General features: G+C 36.3%; 1 protein-coding gene across 1 annotated transcript in view; it reads left to right on the top strand.

The window, feature by feature from the left end:
• Positions 1–18,845, top strand: part of LOC149542191 (glycoprotein 3-alpha-L-fucosyltransferase FUT11-like) — a 102,310-nt gene extending 83,465 nt beyond the window's left edge. Inside the window, exon 7 of the mRNA XM_089797211.1 lies at positions 18,216–18,845. Within this exon, the coding sequence (XP_089653337.1) occupies positions 18,216–18,471 (256 nt within the window). The 3' untranslated portion in view covers positions 18,472–18,845. The remainder of the gene's footprint in view (positions 1–18,215) is intronic.
• Positions 18,846–19,631: the final 786 nt, after the last annotated feature.

Below are 19,631 nucleotides of genomic sequence, written 5' to 3'. Positions count from 1 at the left end.
AACACATTGAGATCCCCTACCATTATATAAGGAATATGGTGTAGAGAAATGTCATACAATTGAGATATATTAGCACATATGAGCTAATTGCTAACATCCTTACCAAGCCACTCTCAAAATTAAAAATGGATCACTTAGAGGTGAACTTGGTATGGTTAAAATGTAAAGTATTTTTTGAGATTGAGTCTCAGTTAAACATTTCTTTTAAGAAATATGTGTATATTCTTTTATCATGTGAGTTACTACATGTTTATAGAGACATCATAAAAGCTGACGATTTTTTATTGATGTTTATGGAATATGTTGGAGAGAAATGCCATACAATTGCGATATATTAGCACATATGAGCAAACTGCTGACATCCTTACCAAGCCACTCTCAAAATTAAAAGTAGATCACTTAGAGGTGAACTTGGTATGGTTAAAATGTAAAGTATTTTCTGAGATTGAGTCTCAGTTAAACATTTTTTTTAAGAAATATGTATATATTCTTTTATCATGTGAGTTACTACATGTTTATAGAGACATCATAAAAGATGACGATCTTTTATTGATGTTTTATGATGGTTACTATTGTAAGGTGATGATCTTTCAATAGTTTAACATGTTGTTATGATGGATGACATTTCGTTGACATGTATGGAGATCATGATTTTGCATTCTCTTAGGTAGCATTTGAGGTTACATCATTGAGATATGGCATGGTGTATGCTATGAGATATAGTATTGGAGACATCATGTGCAGATATTTTCTTTGTAGGCATCATGAGACTTGATGCTCATGAACATACTAAGGAAAATATAAGTATGGTGAATATCATAGAGGTATTAGTATCTTGATAAAAGATACGTGGAACAAAACCATAAAATTGGAGAAAGAGGACCCAAATAAACAATTTATATGGCTGAAGATTGAGGATGATGAGGAGATCACATGGGCAACAACGTGTTATTTTGCACCAAAAAGCTCTAAATTCTACAAAAAGAGACATCTAGACAACGAAGATCCATTTGCAACTTTAAAGAAAGATGTGCTTTCCTTTAATCAAATTGGTAACACAATCCTTCTAGGAGATTTTAATACTAGGACAGCGAGTAACTAGGCTATTCAGCTGGGCAATGATCTAACAAAGGATAGTAATCCCTTGTGGCTAAAAGAAGATGATGATAATATCAGCAAACAGACTTCACAAGATGAAAAAGGTGGTGTGTCTCACTTTGGGGCTGAAAGCTTAGGGCTATGCAACCTCCACGGGCTAGTTGTGTGTAATTGTATGAAGATGTGGCCTAAATCAAATAAATTTACTTGCAAAATGCATAATGAACAAAGTGTGGTAGACTGTCTAATATGTTCGCAATCAATCATCACTGAAGTAGTTGATTTCAGAATTAAACAATGTCCCATAGAACTAAATTCAGACCGTATGCCTCTCTGTATTAAATGCAATATGAAGGTCAAAAGACTGAAAAGTGATTAGGTCCTAGATGAAAGCACAAAAGGACATAAAGAGGGCAAGATTCTTATAAACAACGATAATAAAAAAATATTTTGCACCGCTCTTGAACAACACCTCCAAATGCATCATAACATCACGAATATGAAGGACAATAGTGATAAGAAAATTCACATCAGTAGCAGTTTTTTAATCCCACTAATTAAGGAAGCACTAAAGGGTTGCAAGAGAACAAGGATAAAGAAGAGCATCTCAAACACCTTTCCAGCCAATCCATGGTATGACGAAGAATGCAAGGCTGCAAAAAGGAAATTTAAAGGGAGAAAGGAAAACAAAACAATCATAAGAGAATACAAGCAGCTGATCAAATCCAAAAAAGAAGAATATGTGATTAATCGAAGGAAGGAGCTAATCATGTTAGGAAAGCACAATCTTAAAGATTTTGGAGGAAGTTACAAGAAGCTAGAAAATAGGTTGAAAATAAAATTACGGATTCTCAATGGTTAGAGTATGCAAAGACTCTTTATGAGAGACTGGAGGACGAAGTTTCACTTCCCACAACCAACAATTCAGATGAACTTTTTTCTGATGAAGACATTACTCTAGGGATAAGGAGATTAGCAAGTGGAAAAGCTTAGGATATTGATGGGCTGTAGGCTGAATTTCTAAAGTGGGGGACAGATTTGTTGACTTCACACATCAGAAACATTTTTAACATGGTCACGCAAGGCTGCTTTCCCACAAAGTGGATCGCCAGTGTAGTTATTCCTCTCCATAAGAGCGGGGATGTCAATAACCCTTCCAACTACCACATCATCATGGTAAACCCACTATTAAGCAAACTCTACGAGAGTATGGTAGAGCAGAGAATCAGCGGACAGGCATAAAAAGAAGGGAAAAGAGCTATGGGACAAGTGGATTTCAGACCAAAACATTCCACCATTGATCACTGCATTACCCTAAGATTCCTCATAGAAAAAACGTGGGATAAACCGGGGGATGAGGCTTTTTGCTGCTTTGTTGACTTTAAGAAAGCTTTTGACACTGTCCCTAGGGATAAGTTATGGAATAGGATGGAAGAATTAGAGGTCCCAATAGAGTATAGAGCTGTTGTTTATAAACTTTACGAACAGGTTAAAGGGAAAATCAGAACTAAAGTGGGCATGTCAGAATGCTTTGGCAGTGACATAGGGGTCAAATAGGGATGCCCATTATCGCCTACCTTGTTTGGCCTCTATATTGACAAGTTAGAGGAGTGGCTAAACAAAGCCAATGGAGAGGGAATTCAGCTGGTTGATTATGTGATCAGATTGCTTTTATATGCTAATGACCTCATTCTCATTGCTAAAATAGCACAAGGGCTGAGAGAACATTTGAAGAACTTAGAAACCTTTTGCACGGAAGTAGGGATGGAGGTCAACACTTCTAAAACCAAGATCATGGTCTTCTCTTTGAAGAAGAGAAAACAACTATACACTTTCATATTTAATGACAAATCACTAAAAATTGTAGAAGAATACAAGTATTTGGGGATAGATTTCCATTACCGGCTCAGTTGGGAAACATGCAGATCAAAAAGGATACAAGTGGGATGGAAGGCATCTTATCTTCTTTAAAATAGGTGCACGACAACAGAGTTATGGGATTGGATGACTAAGAAAACCCTCTTTAGGTTGCTGGTGATACCAGTTATTTTATATGGCAGCGAGGTATGGGGGAGCAGCGTATAAAACCATAAATGGCAACAAATTGAATGGATTCAGAAACACTTCATTACAACTAATCTCAGAATCAAATTCACAGTCCCATATCAGATTATTTTAGCGAAGGCAGGCATGTTCCTGGTGGAGACCTCGGCAATTGTTAGATTGCTGAGCTATCTAAAGAAGGTGAGTAAAATGGATGCACATCGCTGGCCTCTTAGGGTGGTTGATGGAGAACTGGCACGTCGGAAGAAGACACGGAGGAAACAAAACGATATATGGTTTAATAAGTGGAACATTGACTGCCAAGAATGCTCGAAAAACAAGTCTAAAATAAAAAAGTGGGTGGCAGGAAAAGTCAGATCTGTCATTTGGGCAAACTAGTTAGGTAGAAAAAAAGCCTATCATGTCAAAGAATTTAATCCCACATGCAAACATGACGACAAAGAATATTTAGGAGCCGAGATCAAAGGAAAGGCAAAAATCCCAATCGCTCAATTGAGATCTGGTTCCCACCATTTGAGATGTGAAACTGGTAGATGGAAGGTCCTTAAGGAAGAGTGGGAGAACAAAATTTGTAGATTTTGCAACGAGGGTGTGGTGGAAACAGAGTGACACTATTTGAAGGATTGCACGAGGTACAAAGACATTCGCAGCCAACACAAAGAAACGTTAAAATTGAACAACATAAAAGACCTTTTCGAAGGACCAAGACTCCTCAAGGGGGCCATGTTAGTTATGCAGATTCACAACAAAAGAGACAGGCTGGAGAAATCGCATCAGACTGACTGGGAGTTCTGTGTGGGTCCCTTAGGCTTATGGCCTTGTGGATGTCATTAAAAATCTTTCGTTCATTCATTCAAATTGTGGATATTCATAATTATACCATACTTCTGATGATATCTTAAGGTAACATCTAAATGATGAGACTATATTGTTCTCATCATTTTCTAAGTATCATATTGAGATGATGGTTCTCTCAAATTGCTTGAGAGTAATATATGTTGATCAAATTGACAATCCTCCCTAGCTAAGAGGGAGTGTTGATGTGAGAGCTTCTGTCGGACTAAATTGATCATGAGAGAAATTGTTACTATGATTATTTAACTAATCATTATAATTGGTGAACGGTAATATATATATATATATATATATATATATATATATATATATATATGTTCTTAAATTTATGATTACTATCATATTTTAATTATGATCATAGACTAAGTTGTGAGTCCAATTAGATTTCTGATTCTTGATTGTGGCTTTTTGTCTCTACAATTTGAGGCTCCAACCTAACAGACCTTGAGTAATATCTAGGTTTGTAATTCCTCACTTGTAATCTCAAGATAGTTACAAGTTGGTGTTTTGTATCTTTCAGAGTTGGCCAAGTCAAGGGTGCAAACTCACTGAGCTTTTCTTGGATTCAATCTTCAAGTCTGCACCAAGGATTACCAAGCCTCAATACACCTCTTTAGAGTTTTTAAATATTTTTGCAGGAAACTTGAATTTGGGGCTCCCACATGTATATCAAGAAATGTGGGACCGCTCTATTTAGAAAGCAATATGCATTGTGGACACTTATATTTAGAAGGAAATGTGGGGCCCCAATAATTTGAAAATTGGGTAAAATCATTACATTTTAAAATTGGGCAAACAAGAAATACAGTAGTCTTGTTAATGGTATATGGATCGATTTTTACAAATGTAATAACATGACCATTGTAATTGATGGTTTCCAAATGCAAATTTGAATCTCATATAAATTAGAGGAGACAATGAGACATTTCTCTATGGTGTAATCATCATTTAATAATATTATATTAACATAAATAAGAATATGTATAACTATATATATATAAAATATATTATAAACTATAATATATATACATATTATATACAATGATATATATTATTTAACATGGATAAGTATATATAGAAAATGATGATTTACCAATAACAACTATGTATATTAGATCGAATCAATCCGACTGAAGCTACAATTTTAACACTCCCTCTTAGCTAGGGAGGATTTGTAGAACACATTATGCTCTCAAGTATATGAAGAGATATCATCTTAGTATGATATTCTTGGAATATCATATTTAAGGATATCAACATAAATCCATCAATTTAGATATTATCTTTTATTATAATATGAAGTATGATTCAACAAGAAATATCAATCATATGATATTCATCATACCTATATTCTTTTGGTATGTGCACTGGCATCAAATACTTGACGGCTACCAAAAGAATATGATATATCCTAGAAGGATATGAGTTATCTAATTTCTGGCTCTTTGGGACAACGACTTAATGAGGTCTGACCGTGATATGTTCGTTATCATGACTTTCACCACTCTAGGACAACAACTTAATCAAGTCTGTCATGATAACAGGTCTACCATTTATAAGATTGTCAACTTACAATGATTACCTTTTGTTTGATCATGATAATAGGTCTATCATTTATAAGATCACCACCTTACAATGGTTACCTTATGTTTGATTATGATAACATGTCTACCATTTATAAGATCGTCACCTTACAATGGTTACCTTCTGTTTATATATGTCAATGAAAGATCGCCACCTTTCATTACATATCATATGTGAAATAGTAACCGCCATGAACCAAGTCAGAGGGTGGTACAAAGAGTTTCACATTAATTCTCTTTCACAAAGAAGAATGCATTACAAGAAATTTCACTTAGGACTTCTCGTCATAGAGAAGATATCATTCACAAAGATTAGGTCCAGTAGTTACTCCTCAGGATAATGATCTTGGGAAGTTAGGTCTAGTAGTTACTCCCTTAGAGGCTCTCTTCCCCCAACAATACTTGTCACACTCACTATGAATTTGATATCAATCTTATGATTTTCTAGTGATAAGTCAATACTTCCTCATGATGCACTCAAGAGTAGGCCCATCAAAATCATGCAGTCACACACATTTACTTCTAGACTCCATCTGAGTATTGATCTTCTAATCTCATGTGTTGCCCTCGAAGAAGTGTCATACTTCCGCTTAATGTAGAAGGATACTCATAATCTCAATCATTAAAAATATTTGCTTCAAGAGCCTTACTTCATCCAGCTTGATAACAACTTTTAAGCTACTTTTATAAGCTATCTAATGTATCATTCTTCTTTTCCTGCAAGATCAACTTTAAATACAAAGGAAAAGATCAAGGTAAACAACTCTTGTAGTATGTGTAGAATTACAAATAAGAGGGAGACTACAATAAGAAATTAAATATGATTATAAATACTTATCTGTACATTAATGTTCTTGATACATATAAGCATTTTTCAAATAGCGAGAATGAAACATTGGTTATAATTCCCCCCACAATGTAAAATTCCTACTTCATTTTATAGGGTTTTCAATCACTTCCTTGACTGCAATTCTCTGAACAATGACTTTGCAACTCACAAAATCTATATCATTTCGTTATGATATATGCAAGGTATAAGCTCGCTTGATGTGTCCAACTCTATTTCCAACATATGAAGTAATACAATCTCTATCTCAAAACATCTTATCTACATCAGCTAATAGCATGTTTGATTGTTCTTCATTGTTAATCTTTACAATGCTATAATAAGACTTCTAATAACATCATCTAAATATTCCCAGTATTATGCTTATGTTGCACTCCATACAAAAGGTTGCAATTTTGTCACGCCTTCATGTTTTGATTCATGACTACTATCATATGCAATGTCACTATCACTAAATTTTTTATTTATTTATTAATAATTATTATTTAAATTTAAAATACAATGGATATTGCCCACTGCTTCCATTTATTATTATTCTCGGCAAAGTATAAAGAAATGTTTTTGCAATCTCATCAATGGTCGAGTGTAAAGTTAGTTGATAAGCTGTGAAGAAACATGTCCCTTTATGAGACATTTCCCTCTGAATCTAAATCTCCCTCTTTTTCCTACAAGAACATTCTTAGGGGACAAGAATCAAGGCAAGTGCTCATAGATTTATATTAGTAATTTTTATTATATGTAACAATAATACATGTACTATTGTTACACATAATAATACTTTCTTATTATTTATAATGATAAAATATCACATTACATGTAGAAATTACTATTTAAAAATGTGCCACATGATACCATCGATAATAGTACATACAATTAATACATACCATACCTTTTGTGGGTCTATGTTCTTACTCTTCTTTCAACCGACGCTCGGACCATCACCCCCATATCGTGACTATGGTAGATCATTCATTGGTACACCTCTTTGCCCGATATTACCCTTAACCAACATGTGATCTTATGTGATTTTCCCTTTGGGTTCTTGCATAGTATTCATAGTTATTTTTATTATCCTTTTCATGTTGGCATCATTACATGTCCATTGGTGGTCTTGCCTAACGAGGATCTCCTTTTCCCAATATGGTTTAACAAATTAACATGTATATTTTCCATCTTGGTCGGCGGCATGGGTTTATGGCATCTCGATGTACCTGAAATAATCATCGTTTCTGGTCCCGTGATCCTTGTTTATATGTGTTTTACTACTTCATTTCCACGGTCTTGCTATATTCCATTCATTCTTATTTTTAGTTCCTTTAGCCATCGTCACTTGTTCTTTATTGGATGGTCCACGTAATTGATGGTTTCCAAATGCAGATTTGGATCTCATATAAATATGAGAGGAGACATGTCTCTATGGTGTAATCATCATTTAATAATATTATATTAACATAAATTTTATATATATATATATATATATATATATATATATATATATATATATATATAAAATTTAACATGGATAAGTATATATAGGAAATGATGATTTACCAAAAACCAGTAATGTATATCAGATCGAGTCAATCCAACTGAAGCTACAACTTTAACAAGTCTAACTTGTTTTGGGAGTAGTAGCAGTGTAAAACTGTCTAGTTAATAGAAAGCTCCAAGTCAATAACAAGATAACGATGCAAGCGCTGATTTTAACCCCATATGAAGTCCAGTCAATTTGATTAAGAAAGCTCTCAATCATCAAATAAAAATTCAACACAAGGTCACTAGGAGACGAGGAGACTTGGAGGTCTCTGGTATTGGTACTGGTACCGCTACACCAATTTGTCAAAAATAGGAGATGGGGGTACTTGGAGATGGCAATTTTTTTTAATAGTTTAATGAGTCTAATACTAAATACTAAATACTAATACTGTAAGACCAAAAGAGTAAAGTAAATAATAATAGTAATGTCACATAAACATAGAGTCAAATATTTCAGAACTCACATAATCACATTACTGTATCTCATAGTCATACTTGTTTTCCGATTTTTTGCATATGATCATCATCATATCAGATTGATAATTGCTGAAATTATCATTACATATTCAAATTTTAAATTAAAAAAAGATAGTTTGATGCTAAATTGTCGATATGTAAACAATAATGAACAAACTCAGTGCAATAAACAAAACCATAATCTATTTAGTACTAGTATGTTGATGGTACTATCATCTACTCCACAAGGTTGTGATCATCCATCTCAAGGTCTTTAACTATCATGCTCTTCAAAAAGTCATTTAAATTGTCATTGGTATTAACTTTTGCATATAAAACATTAAAATGAGGGCTAAAATGCACTGTTAGTTTGAGGTAGCTTGGACAGCTATTCATCCATATGTGATTAATTAGCCAATAATTATTTGTAAATTAATAGATTCCTTCTAGAAGGAACTAGTAACCAATTGGTTAGGTTGTTTTAATCGAGAAGCAACTAGAAACTTCCTGGTTAGGTTGTTATCAAGAAGCAACTAGAAACTTATTGGTTAGGTTGTCTTGATCAAAAAGCAACTAGAAACCTCTTGGTTAGATAGTATAGAAAGGGGGTCAAAGGAGACATTTGGAGAATAGAACAAAATAGAGGAACACAAGTTGTAGAAGCATTTGCACGTTAGTAAATGAGTTTGCAATGATAGCAAACAGTCTTCTAGTGATAGCAAGGGCGCAGTGATAGCGTTGGGGAAAGCAGTGGGGAATATCAGCAGGAGAAATTAGGAGATTTTCTAAATTCTGCCAGTGAGAGAAGGAATTTTGTATCTTTTGATTTGCTGAAGTTAATATATTTTTCATTTGCAGAACTGGTTTTCCTTTAGGGGTTTTTCTAGGGACAATTTGTTTGAAAATATTGTGTTCTTTGTGTTGTGAATTTCTTTCCGTATTTTATTGGTGAAGTTGCAGTTGTTTTATTTTTCGATATTAGCTGTGAATTTGTTTTCAGTAGTTTAATAATCTTTTACGATAGGAGATTAATAATCAGTGGCTGCAATAGTGTTAATTTTCACATGGTATCAAAGCATTGTTGAGGGTAGAAGAATTTTTCCCTAGGAAAGAAATTAAGGGTTTATATAACCTAGTGTGATCCCTTCAGAATTATTATTGATTTAATCTCTTGAGATGGCTTTAGTTGGTTTGAGAGATCAGGACAGATTGGATGTTACCTCAAATTTTGGCATCTGGAAGACCAAAATTTCTTTATTGTTGGAAGAGAATGGTATCAAGGATTATGTTACCAGTGTTGTAGCTGTACCTACAGATGCGACACAACTTGCAACATATAAGAAGGATGATGCCAAGGCAAGGAGAATTATCCTTGATGGTGTCAAGGATCATATTGTTCCACATATCTTTGAGCTAGACACGACGAAGAAGATGTGGGATGCCATTTTGAATTTGTACCAGAATGCTACCACCAATGGAAAGATGATTCTCAGAGAGAAGTTGAAGAATACCTGGATGAACCAGGGAGAAGACGTTACAAGTTATCTCACCAGGCTTAGGCTTGTCAAGGACGAGTTAGCAACTGTTGGAGATAGTCCCAGTGATGACGAGCTAGTGAGAATAGCCCTAAATGGGTTTTCTAAACAGTGGTGTATCTTTGTTCAAGTTGTCAATGGACTAGATACCATACCGAGTTGGGATCGAATATGGACTAATTTCACTCAGGAGGAGTTTAGATTAAGTCTTGTCAATGGGGCAACAAGAGTCAGAAAAGTGAGGTGGAATAGGAAAATGATGCCCTAGCGGGGAAAGGCAAAGCAAAGAAGGGATCTAGCAAAGGATCGAATTCACAAAGTGAGAAGAAGGACCTTTCTAAGGTCAAGTGCTTTGGATGTCACGAGTATGGTCTCTATGTTAGTGATTGCCCAGAAAGGAAGAAGGCAAAGAAGCAGGTGGCAGCTTCATCAAGTGCAGAAGAACTCTCCAATAGACTGGAAGATGAGTTTGCACTTATAGCTTGTATGATGAGCTCAACCTCACAGACTATCTGGTACATAGATAGTGGGGCGTCATTTCATATGACAGGAGTTAGAGAGTACTTCTCTAGTTATAAGGAGAAGACCAATATCCAGATTTCTATGGGAAACTTGTCCAAACTCAACCTAGTTGGGCAAGGGACTGTTAAGTTTCAGAGGGAGAATGGAAAGATAATTCCAGTTCATGATGTGTTGCATGTGCCAGGATTAGGTATGAATTTGATTTCTGTATCTGTTCTTCAGGATAGGGGGTATAATGTACTCTTTAGAGGGACATGTGTTGATTAAGCACAAGGATTGGAAATCACCCATAACTATTGGAGTTAGGAGTGGTCGCCTTTATAGGTTGCACTTTGATACTCCCAAGGCACTCATGAGCAGCTGTAATCTTAGAGATCTTGGAGACCTATGGCATAGAAGGATGGGCCATATTCATCATGGAGCACTCAAATTGCTTCGTGAGACGATGACAGGTGTTCCAGAGGTGAGCACAAAGTATGATGATGTATGTAAGGGATGCGTGTTAGGGAAGTTTGCGAAAGCATCTTTTCCAAGGAGTTACACCAGATCTGAAGGTGTTCTTGATCTAATACATTCAGATGTATGTGGACCAATGTCAACAAAATCTCTCAGAGGATATGAGTACTATGTTACATTTATCAATGATTTCTTCAAGAAGACCTGGATATACTTCTTGAAGACCAAGTATGAGGTTTTCAATCGGTTCCAAGAGTTCAAGGCTCTAGTGGAGAACTTGACAGGAAAGAAGATAAAGGTTCTTCAGTTAGACAATGGAGGCGAGTACAAAGGAAATAACTTCCAGGAGTTTTGTACCAGGGAAGGAATCAAGAGAGAGTGGATTGTTCCTTACAATCCATAGTAGAATGGAGTTGCTAAGAGGAAGAACCATTCTATATCGGAGGTGGCAAGAGCTATGTTATATGACCAAGATATGTCCCGCTACTTATGGGCAGAAGCGTGTAGTACATCAGTCAACATTCAGAATAGGGTTCCACACAAGGTACTAGGGAGGATGACACCAGAGGAAGCTTTCACAAGAAAGAAGCCTGATGTTAGCCATTTCAGAATATTTGGTAGTTTGGCATATTGTCATATTCCAGGTGATACACATACCAAGTTAGATCAGACTGCAGAGTGGGGGTTCTTTGTTGGGTATAGTGAAACCTCAAAGGCATATAGGATTTTTATCACCGGGACTAGAAGAATTATTGTCAGATGTGATGTTAAGCTCATGGAGGACAAGGCATTTAGAAGGTCCAAAGATTTTCCATCGGATGATTAGAGTGAGCAGCTAGCAGAAGCTCCAAGGCCTAGTCAAGGGCAACAAAGCACAAGTACAATTACCAGTACAAGTGTAGGCTTAGGTGGTGAAGATTCACAGAGCATGGAGCAATAGGTGCAAAAGGAAATGCTTCTAAAAGATTTAGAGGTTGATATTTCATCCTCTGCAATTGGCAGCAAGAATTGCGAGTTTCAAGAGTCACTAAGGGATACTCAGGAGTTTGTGAGAGCTCCTAGGAAGAGTACTAGACAACAGAGACAACCAGCCAAGTTCAATGACTATGTGGCATTAGTCAGTTGGTAGATAGTGAGCCGTCTAGCTATCAGGAGGCTACAGAGCATCGTGTATGTTGAGATGCTATGGTTGAGGAGTATTCCTCAATAATGCAGAATGATGTGTGGGAAGTAGTTGCTAGGCCAACAAATAGAGCAGTTGTTGGATCACGCTAGATCTATAAGATAAAGCATGGTGCAGATGGTAGCATCGAGAAATACAAGGCAAGGTTCGTGGCTATGGGTTTCTCTTAGGAGGGAGTAGACTTCGAGGAGACATTTGCTCTAGTGGCCAAGTATACTTCTATATGAGTCGTGATCTCGTTTGTAGCACAGATGGGATGGCCGATCCATCCAATGGATGCCAAGACAACATTCCTTAATGGTAAGTTAAAGGAGGAGTTATACATAGAGCAACTGAATGATGTGTGGGAGGTAGTTCCTAGAGCAACAGATAGAATAATTGTTGGATCACGCTTGATCTATAAGATAAAGCACGGTGCAGATGGTAGCATTGAGAAATACAAGGTAAGGTTCGTGGCCAAGGGGTTCTCTTAGAAGGAGGGAATAGACTAAGAGGAGACATTTGCTCCAATGGCTAGGTATACTTCTAAATGAGCTGTGATCTCATTTGTAGCACAGTTGGGATGGTCGGTCCATCGAATGGATGTCAAGACAGAATTCCTAATGGTGAGTCAAAGGAGGAGGTGTACACAGAGCTACCAAAAGGCTTTGTAGCATACAACAAAAAGACTCGTGTGCAGATTGAAGAAAGCATTGTATGGACTCAAGCAGGCTTCTAGACCATGGTATGAGCACATTGACAAATACTTGCAGGAAATGGGCTTTGTGAAGAGTGAAGCACATGCTAACCTCTACTACTTGGTGGTTGGTGGTGAGATTATCATTCTTGTTCTTTATGTGGACGACTTGTTTCTTACAGGTTCACTAGGGCTCATAGAAGACTGCAAGAGGGACCTTGTAGAAGAGTTTGAGATGGACTTACGACTTATGCACTACTTTCTAGGCATGGAGGTGTGGCAAATAGATGGAGAGATTTTCCTTGGTCAAGGGGAAATTGCATTGAAATCTTGAAGAGATTCGGAATGGAGGATTGCAAAGCCCTGTCTACACCCATGATCACAAATTGGAGGAAGGTAGATACATCTAAGGAGAAGGATGTAGATCCCAGTTTATACAAACAGTTGATTGGTGCGCTTATGTACTTGGTCAACAGCAGGCCAAATATTGCATTTGCAATGAACTCACTTAGTTAGTTCATGGTTGAACCAAAGACAGTGCATTGGATAGCGGCCAAGCATGTGCTGCTTTACTTGTGTGTTACAGTTGAGTATGGGATCAGATATGTTCAAGGTGAAGGTATCAGTTTGATGGGCTATACTGATGTAGATTGGGTAGGAAGTACACTGGACAAAAGGAGCACTTCAGGGTGTTGCTTCAATTTGGGATCAAAAGTTGTATCTTGGTTCAATAGGAAGCAAAAGTCTATGGCTCTGAGTTTAGCAAAAGCAGAATACATAGCAGCTAGCATGGCGACATGTGAAGCTATATGGCTTCGGAAGTTGAGACTACTGTGATACACTGCGACAATCAGAGTTGCATCAAATTGTCTGAGAATCCAGTGTTTCATGATAGGTCTAAACGTATAGACGTTAGGTATCACTTCATCAGACATTGTGTACAACAGGGGGTTGTTCCACTACAGTACATACTCACGGAGGAGCAGGTAGCAAACATTCCGACTAAGGCATTGGGGAAGGCTAAATTCATCTTCTTCAGAGATAAGTTGGGTGTTGTGTAGAACAACTTCCTCGCTAAGAGGGAAGGTTAGTTTTAGGTAGCTTGGACAGATGTTCATCCATATGTGATTAATCAGCAAATACTTATTTGTTAATTAATTGACTCCTTCTAGAAGAACTAGTAACCTATTGGTTAGGTTGTTTTAATCGAGAAGCAACTAGAAACTTTTTAGTTAGGTTGTTATCAAGAAGCAACTAGAAACTTCTTGGTTAGGTTGTCTTGATCAAGAAGCAACTAGAAACCTCTTGGTTAGATAGTATAAAAGTGGGATCATTTGGAGAACATAACAGAATAGAGGAACACAAGTTGAAGAAGCATTTGCAAGTTAGCAAATGAGTTCGTAGTGATAGCAAAGGTGTAGTGATAACGTTGGGGATAGTAGTGGGGATATTAGTAGGAGAAATTAGGAGGTTGTCTGAATTCTGCCAGTGAGAAGCAAGGAATTTTGTATGTCTTGATTTGCTGAAGTTAATATATTTTCTATCTGCAGCACTGGTTTTCCCTTAAGAGTTTTTCTAGGGACAATTTGTCCGAAAATATTGTGTTCTTTGTGTTGTGAATTTCTTTCTATATTTTATTGGTGAAGTTGCAGTTGTGTTATTTTTTGATATTAGTTGTGAATTTGTTTTCAGCAGTTCAATAATAGTTTACGATAGGAGATTAATAATCAGTGGCTGCAATAGTGTTAATTTTCACATACATAAATCTAATATTATTATATTTTACATTTATTTTTTATCTGGAGACTTTGGGAAGACTTCACTTTTTGGATTAGGAGACTGGAAAACTTCAAGAGACTTCGTCATTAAGTCTCCAACCTTTTTTGAGGTCTTTGGAGACACGAAAAGTCTCCGAGATACATCTCCGTGTGGGGAGACAGGTCTCCTCGTAACCATGATTCAACATAACTATAATTATAAAAGACCAGAATAATCAATAATCCATTAATCCAGAACCAAATATCACTGCATCAGGAATCAGCAAATCCATCATCAAACTTCCCAACAAGAAGACAGTTCCAAGAGTACAGGCACTCAAAAATATATGTCTTTGACTCACTGTTGGAGCAGGAGAGCATTTTCCTTCATGTCTCCTGTTAGGTGTCAACTAATATAAGAAACAATCCAAGGACCACCTTCATTTACATCCTTCCCGAGAAAATAGTTGAGGAATTGATGCTTTTCGAAGCTGAAATAAGTCTCTGGCATGCAGCTCCCATCATAAATGCACCTGAAAATCAATGAGAATGGGGTTTTCAAGTTCCTCATACCATATAAATCTTTATCTCTAATAAATTTTCAAAGAATGTCAAAATACACTTTGTGACAACATCTAAAAGTGTTCAACATGATTCTGTTGGGTAGAGAGAGCTTTTTATTATCTTGAAGTATCTTGTCAAATGTTCCAGTTCGTAAGGACTTATCCAATCACAATTGCTATTTTGGCAGTGGAGGTGCATTTGGAAGAGATGCAGAGGAAGTGAGTCTTCTAAGAGTCACTGGGCATTATCATATTCTACAGTTTAAACTAGTAATGCAGGACACATATAACTGGCTGTAGGCTTGAGGGGTAGTTTCATTCACTGGCTGTGGATTGTCTCTGAGACTTCAGTTAATTCACGTCTTAATAAAATTGTTTATCACTGAAGCATTTGTATAAAATGTTTGATACATGTATCAGGAGGCATGAAGGCCAATATGAGGAACTTGGAGGCTGTAAAATTCTCATTTACCCCAGATGCTTAAGCTAACACTGTTCTACAGGGAGAACATTGTGAGGCCCTGGTGTGTCCGTTTGAGATGGGCTTTAACGGCATCATCCCTTTACATTCTATTTTTCCAGAGGGGAATGAATGTGCCAGCACCACCGTAACTGATTAGGAGAAAAACTTGATATGGAAGAAAGGCATCTTAAGAACAAAAGATAACTGCACAAATGGGTCTTTACCCACACAAAACCAGGGAAGAGCTCAGAGGGGAAGAAAAACAAACCATCCAGAAATTGAGCCACCTGGAATGCAGCTAACACTTACTTTTCACAAGCAGGCTACGCTATGCAAAATAAGGAGATGATCAAATAGCTGAAGCAGCAACTAGAGCTAATGATGAAATGTGGCGCTAGAAGGTCAACCCAAAATTCCTTTTCTGCCATCCTACACAGCCAAACTCACAGGAGTACCATCCTCACAGATAAGGACTAGAAACAAAAACACACAGTGGTCACAATTGAAAATTTTGCATGGTAGGATAGTAATTCAAGAAAGAGGGAAGGAGGGGTTTGAATTCCAAGACATTGAGAAAAGGATAACCCCCAATGAAAAAATATTCCCAAAATACAACTTTACCTCACTATAATGTAGTTGCATGTGCGAGAAACACTCTTCTTTTTAAAGGCATGATAACATGTTGCATGATAAGGTCAGCATTAGTTAAGGAGAGACTTTACCCCATCCAAACTATTCTTTAAAAAATTCAATCTGATTGATAAATTTGTTGAGGTTTGGGGATTACTGACAAATGTAATAGCACTGCCATGTTAGGTATATGTTTTCAATGGCAGCGGTTTCTCTTCTATTTATATTATGGATGAGACATGGAGAGACATGTCCCCTCATGGGATATGTCTATCCACTATTTTCTGATTAATATAATAACAAATGATTCTTAAACTATATAATATCTCACATAATATATATATATATATATACATATATATCTTCAGTTTAGTCTCATAGGTTTATCTGACTGAAGCTACCAAACATTAACAAAAAAATTCCTGGTAGGAGACCATCTAGATTATCCCCCTTGACGCATTGACAAAAAGAGGGTTTTAGTAAGAGAATGATTAGGTCTGTATATCCATATCTTAGTCTGAAACAATCTGAAAGGAATTTGTAGGTTGTAGATAAGCTAATAGTTTAGCAAGATGCTTGATGCTTACTTTTGTGTCCTGTGAGCATACTTGGCTTGATAAGCTTGAAATTAACAAAATGTTTATGGATGTTAGTAATCACTCTCCTTAATTGCCACTTATAAGCATATCTACCTGTCTTATGGACACCTGACAGTTGTCAATCAAGGAGCATGATTAGTTACGTGCATAATACTACTTACCACTCTCCTTAATTGTCAGTTATCCATAAGTATATCTTGAGTCGTTAGTAATAATATTTATTATTATCTATGGCCTTACCAGGTTTTGGAATGATGCTAAGACTCAGGTAAACTGGAATTAGTTGTCCAATATGGCAATATCACTTCTTTGATTCCTTCAGTGCTGGGTTGCCTTGAGAAATAAAACCCCATTTTTGGGCCTTGTCTGTGATCTCTCAAGTTTCTTAATCTTATGCTTGTTTGAAATTAACATAAAGATAGAGGAAGTATCATTTGCTAGAATTGATCTATGATACTTCGGCTGTGAGCTCCAGTGTGAGGAAAACCAATTTGAAGTTGCACTTGCAGCTTCCTTGCCTTCCTTTGGTCAGCATAATCTTCTCATAGCTCTGCTCATTCAAACCTCTCTTTTCACCACCATACTTTGTCCAGTAACCAATTTTAATTGGGTTTAGACCTCATATAGGAAGATTGGGAATGGCCTTGTGTGCAACAAAGGGCTTGCAATTGTCATAGATTTGGAAGGGACACATTCCTTCCCTGTTTCTTGGCCTCTTAATTTGAAATGCATAAAACCGTTAAACAACTGATGTAATGGCCCTGATGGTATCAAAATTGCCACCCTGCTGTTATAGCAATTTTTCCATCGTGTGAAATGCTGTGTGTTTCTGTTCTTTCTTGGTTGGTTCATGACATGAAAGTGTTCTAGATCATTATGGATCAACCCACCATATTACAAGAAAAATTGTTATTTAAAAAGAGATGCGAGGCTATATAAGATTGAAATTAAATAATATAAATTGTAAACCTACAATACTGTATTGAAATTGCAGAGCTATATATTTAAAATAATATTACATCAATGTGAGGTTCCATGTTGCAAATATAACAGTAATCAATATATAATATAAATCTGGAGCTCTGCATGAAATTGATAGTCTCTTATAGGTATCACACAATTAAATTTCTTATGATAGAGATGGAGGAATGATTGCTTTGCATGGATAAGACAGCGAATCATTGTGATGACAATTACTAACGATAGGCTATAGTGTATCATGCATGTTTATATTTACAACCCCTCAAATTGTAAGATGGTTGTATGTGCTTTCTGCAGTAGATTTTGATATCTTCTTATCTTATTTATGTATTGTCAACAAAGAAATAAAACAAGTGTGGACATGTAGACAGTGATTTCTAATGGCGAGGTTCTTGTCTCTGTTTTGGTCAGGTCTCACAATCTTACACTGAAGGGTCTTGAGCTAGCTGTGCTTTCCAAGTTTAAGTCCCTGAATCATGTGCCTATTTGGAAGACTGAACGCCCAGAAGTGATTCGTGGAAGTAATGAGTTAAAGATTTACAGAATATATCCTGTTGGTTTGACCCAACGACAAGCATTGTATACATGGAAATTTCATAATGATGAGAACATTAAAACCTTTATTGAGAAAAATCCTTGTGCGAAATTGGAAGTGATCTTTGTTTAGGCTACAATAGCAGAACAAACCTGTTTTGAGCAGGTGGTTACCGTGATAGTTTAAACACAACATGGAGGATCATATTGGAGGCGTTTCTTTGATTTGCACTCAATTGATAGAAAAAATTTCATTGTTCGGGAATTATGTGTTGTGACAATACGCTTCTTGACTGGGAAGGATTTTTCTTTTAGCAGACATGATCCTCAAATTTGATTCATTGATTTTGAAGATAGCTCGAGAAGAGATTTCCCAAAGGAAACAGCCTTGCTATTAGATGTCACTGTACCATAGCCAACATGGTAGGACTTACTCAAAGGAAAAATGTTACATTGATCAATTTGAAAAATACATTATTAGCTGGAAATGGAGCATAACATAGAATACATGGCTGTCTTGTTTTGGCAACAAATTTATATGCTGTATTGTTCTAATATATATATATTTTGTTGTGCGCTGATGTAATTTACACAGAGGCCTTCAAGAAATGTTTTATCTAATCATATGAACTCCTTTGGCTTGAAAGGTATCATGAAGAGATCTGTAGGGACTACACTTAGATGGCAATGGTTTTGAGCATCAGTTGCATCGAAGTGACTTGCTATTCTTTTCTTTGAATTAGAATGTAATATAGGGAGGCATAGAAGCATAAAATACAACTTTTAATGATTGTTGAATGCCAAATATTTACAGGTGTTATTCAACCTTATTGCTATTAGTTTTTGAACTGAATTGAACCAGAGCTATCTCTTTGTATTGATAAGACATTTAGAGGAGCATGTGACTATTTATTCTACGATAACTAATCAGGAATACAAAGCAGAAATGATAGATTGACAGTTTTGCTCAGCAAAATATTCTACTGTCCCAAATTGAGAAGAACATCACGAGAGAAACATTGGATTCACATAAACATTATACATGCAACACGTTTTACATGCTTAGATAGCTGAAGAGATAAAAGACTGTCAATCACAAGCTAGATATGATTAATGGACATTTCACTTATTCATCAACCGTGTTGAAGAAGTTTAACCGGGCGGCAGACTGTCTACCTCTGTCAGTTACAGCGTATCAGATATATTTAACCTTTTTGTTTCGCTGGTAAGTTCTATCAGTTATTAATGTAAGCAAGTGTCTTCTCATTAGTAGGATTTGGACTAAATTCACTT

This window comes from Cupressus sempervirens, chromosome 8, assembly GCF_028749045.1.
Source record: "Cupressus sempervirens isolate cs-2001-9-10 chromosome 8, ASM2874904v1, whole genome shotgun sequence".
NCBI classification, from domain to species: domain Eukaryota; kingdom Viridiplantae; phylum Streptophyta; class Pinopsida; order Cupressales; family Cupressaceae; genus Cupressus; species Cupressus sempervirens.
Note: the sequence above shows the minus strand (reverse complement) of the source record. Positions and strands in the feature narration are given on the sequence as shown.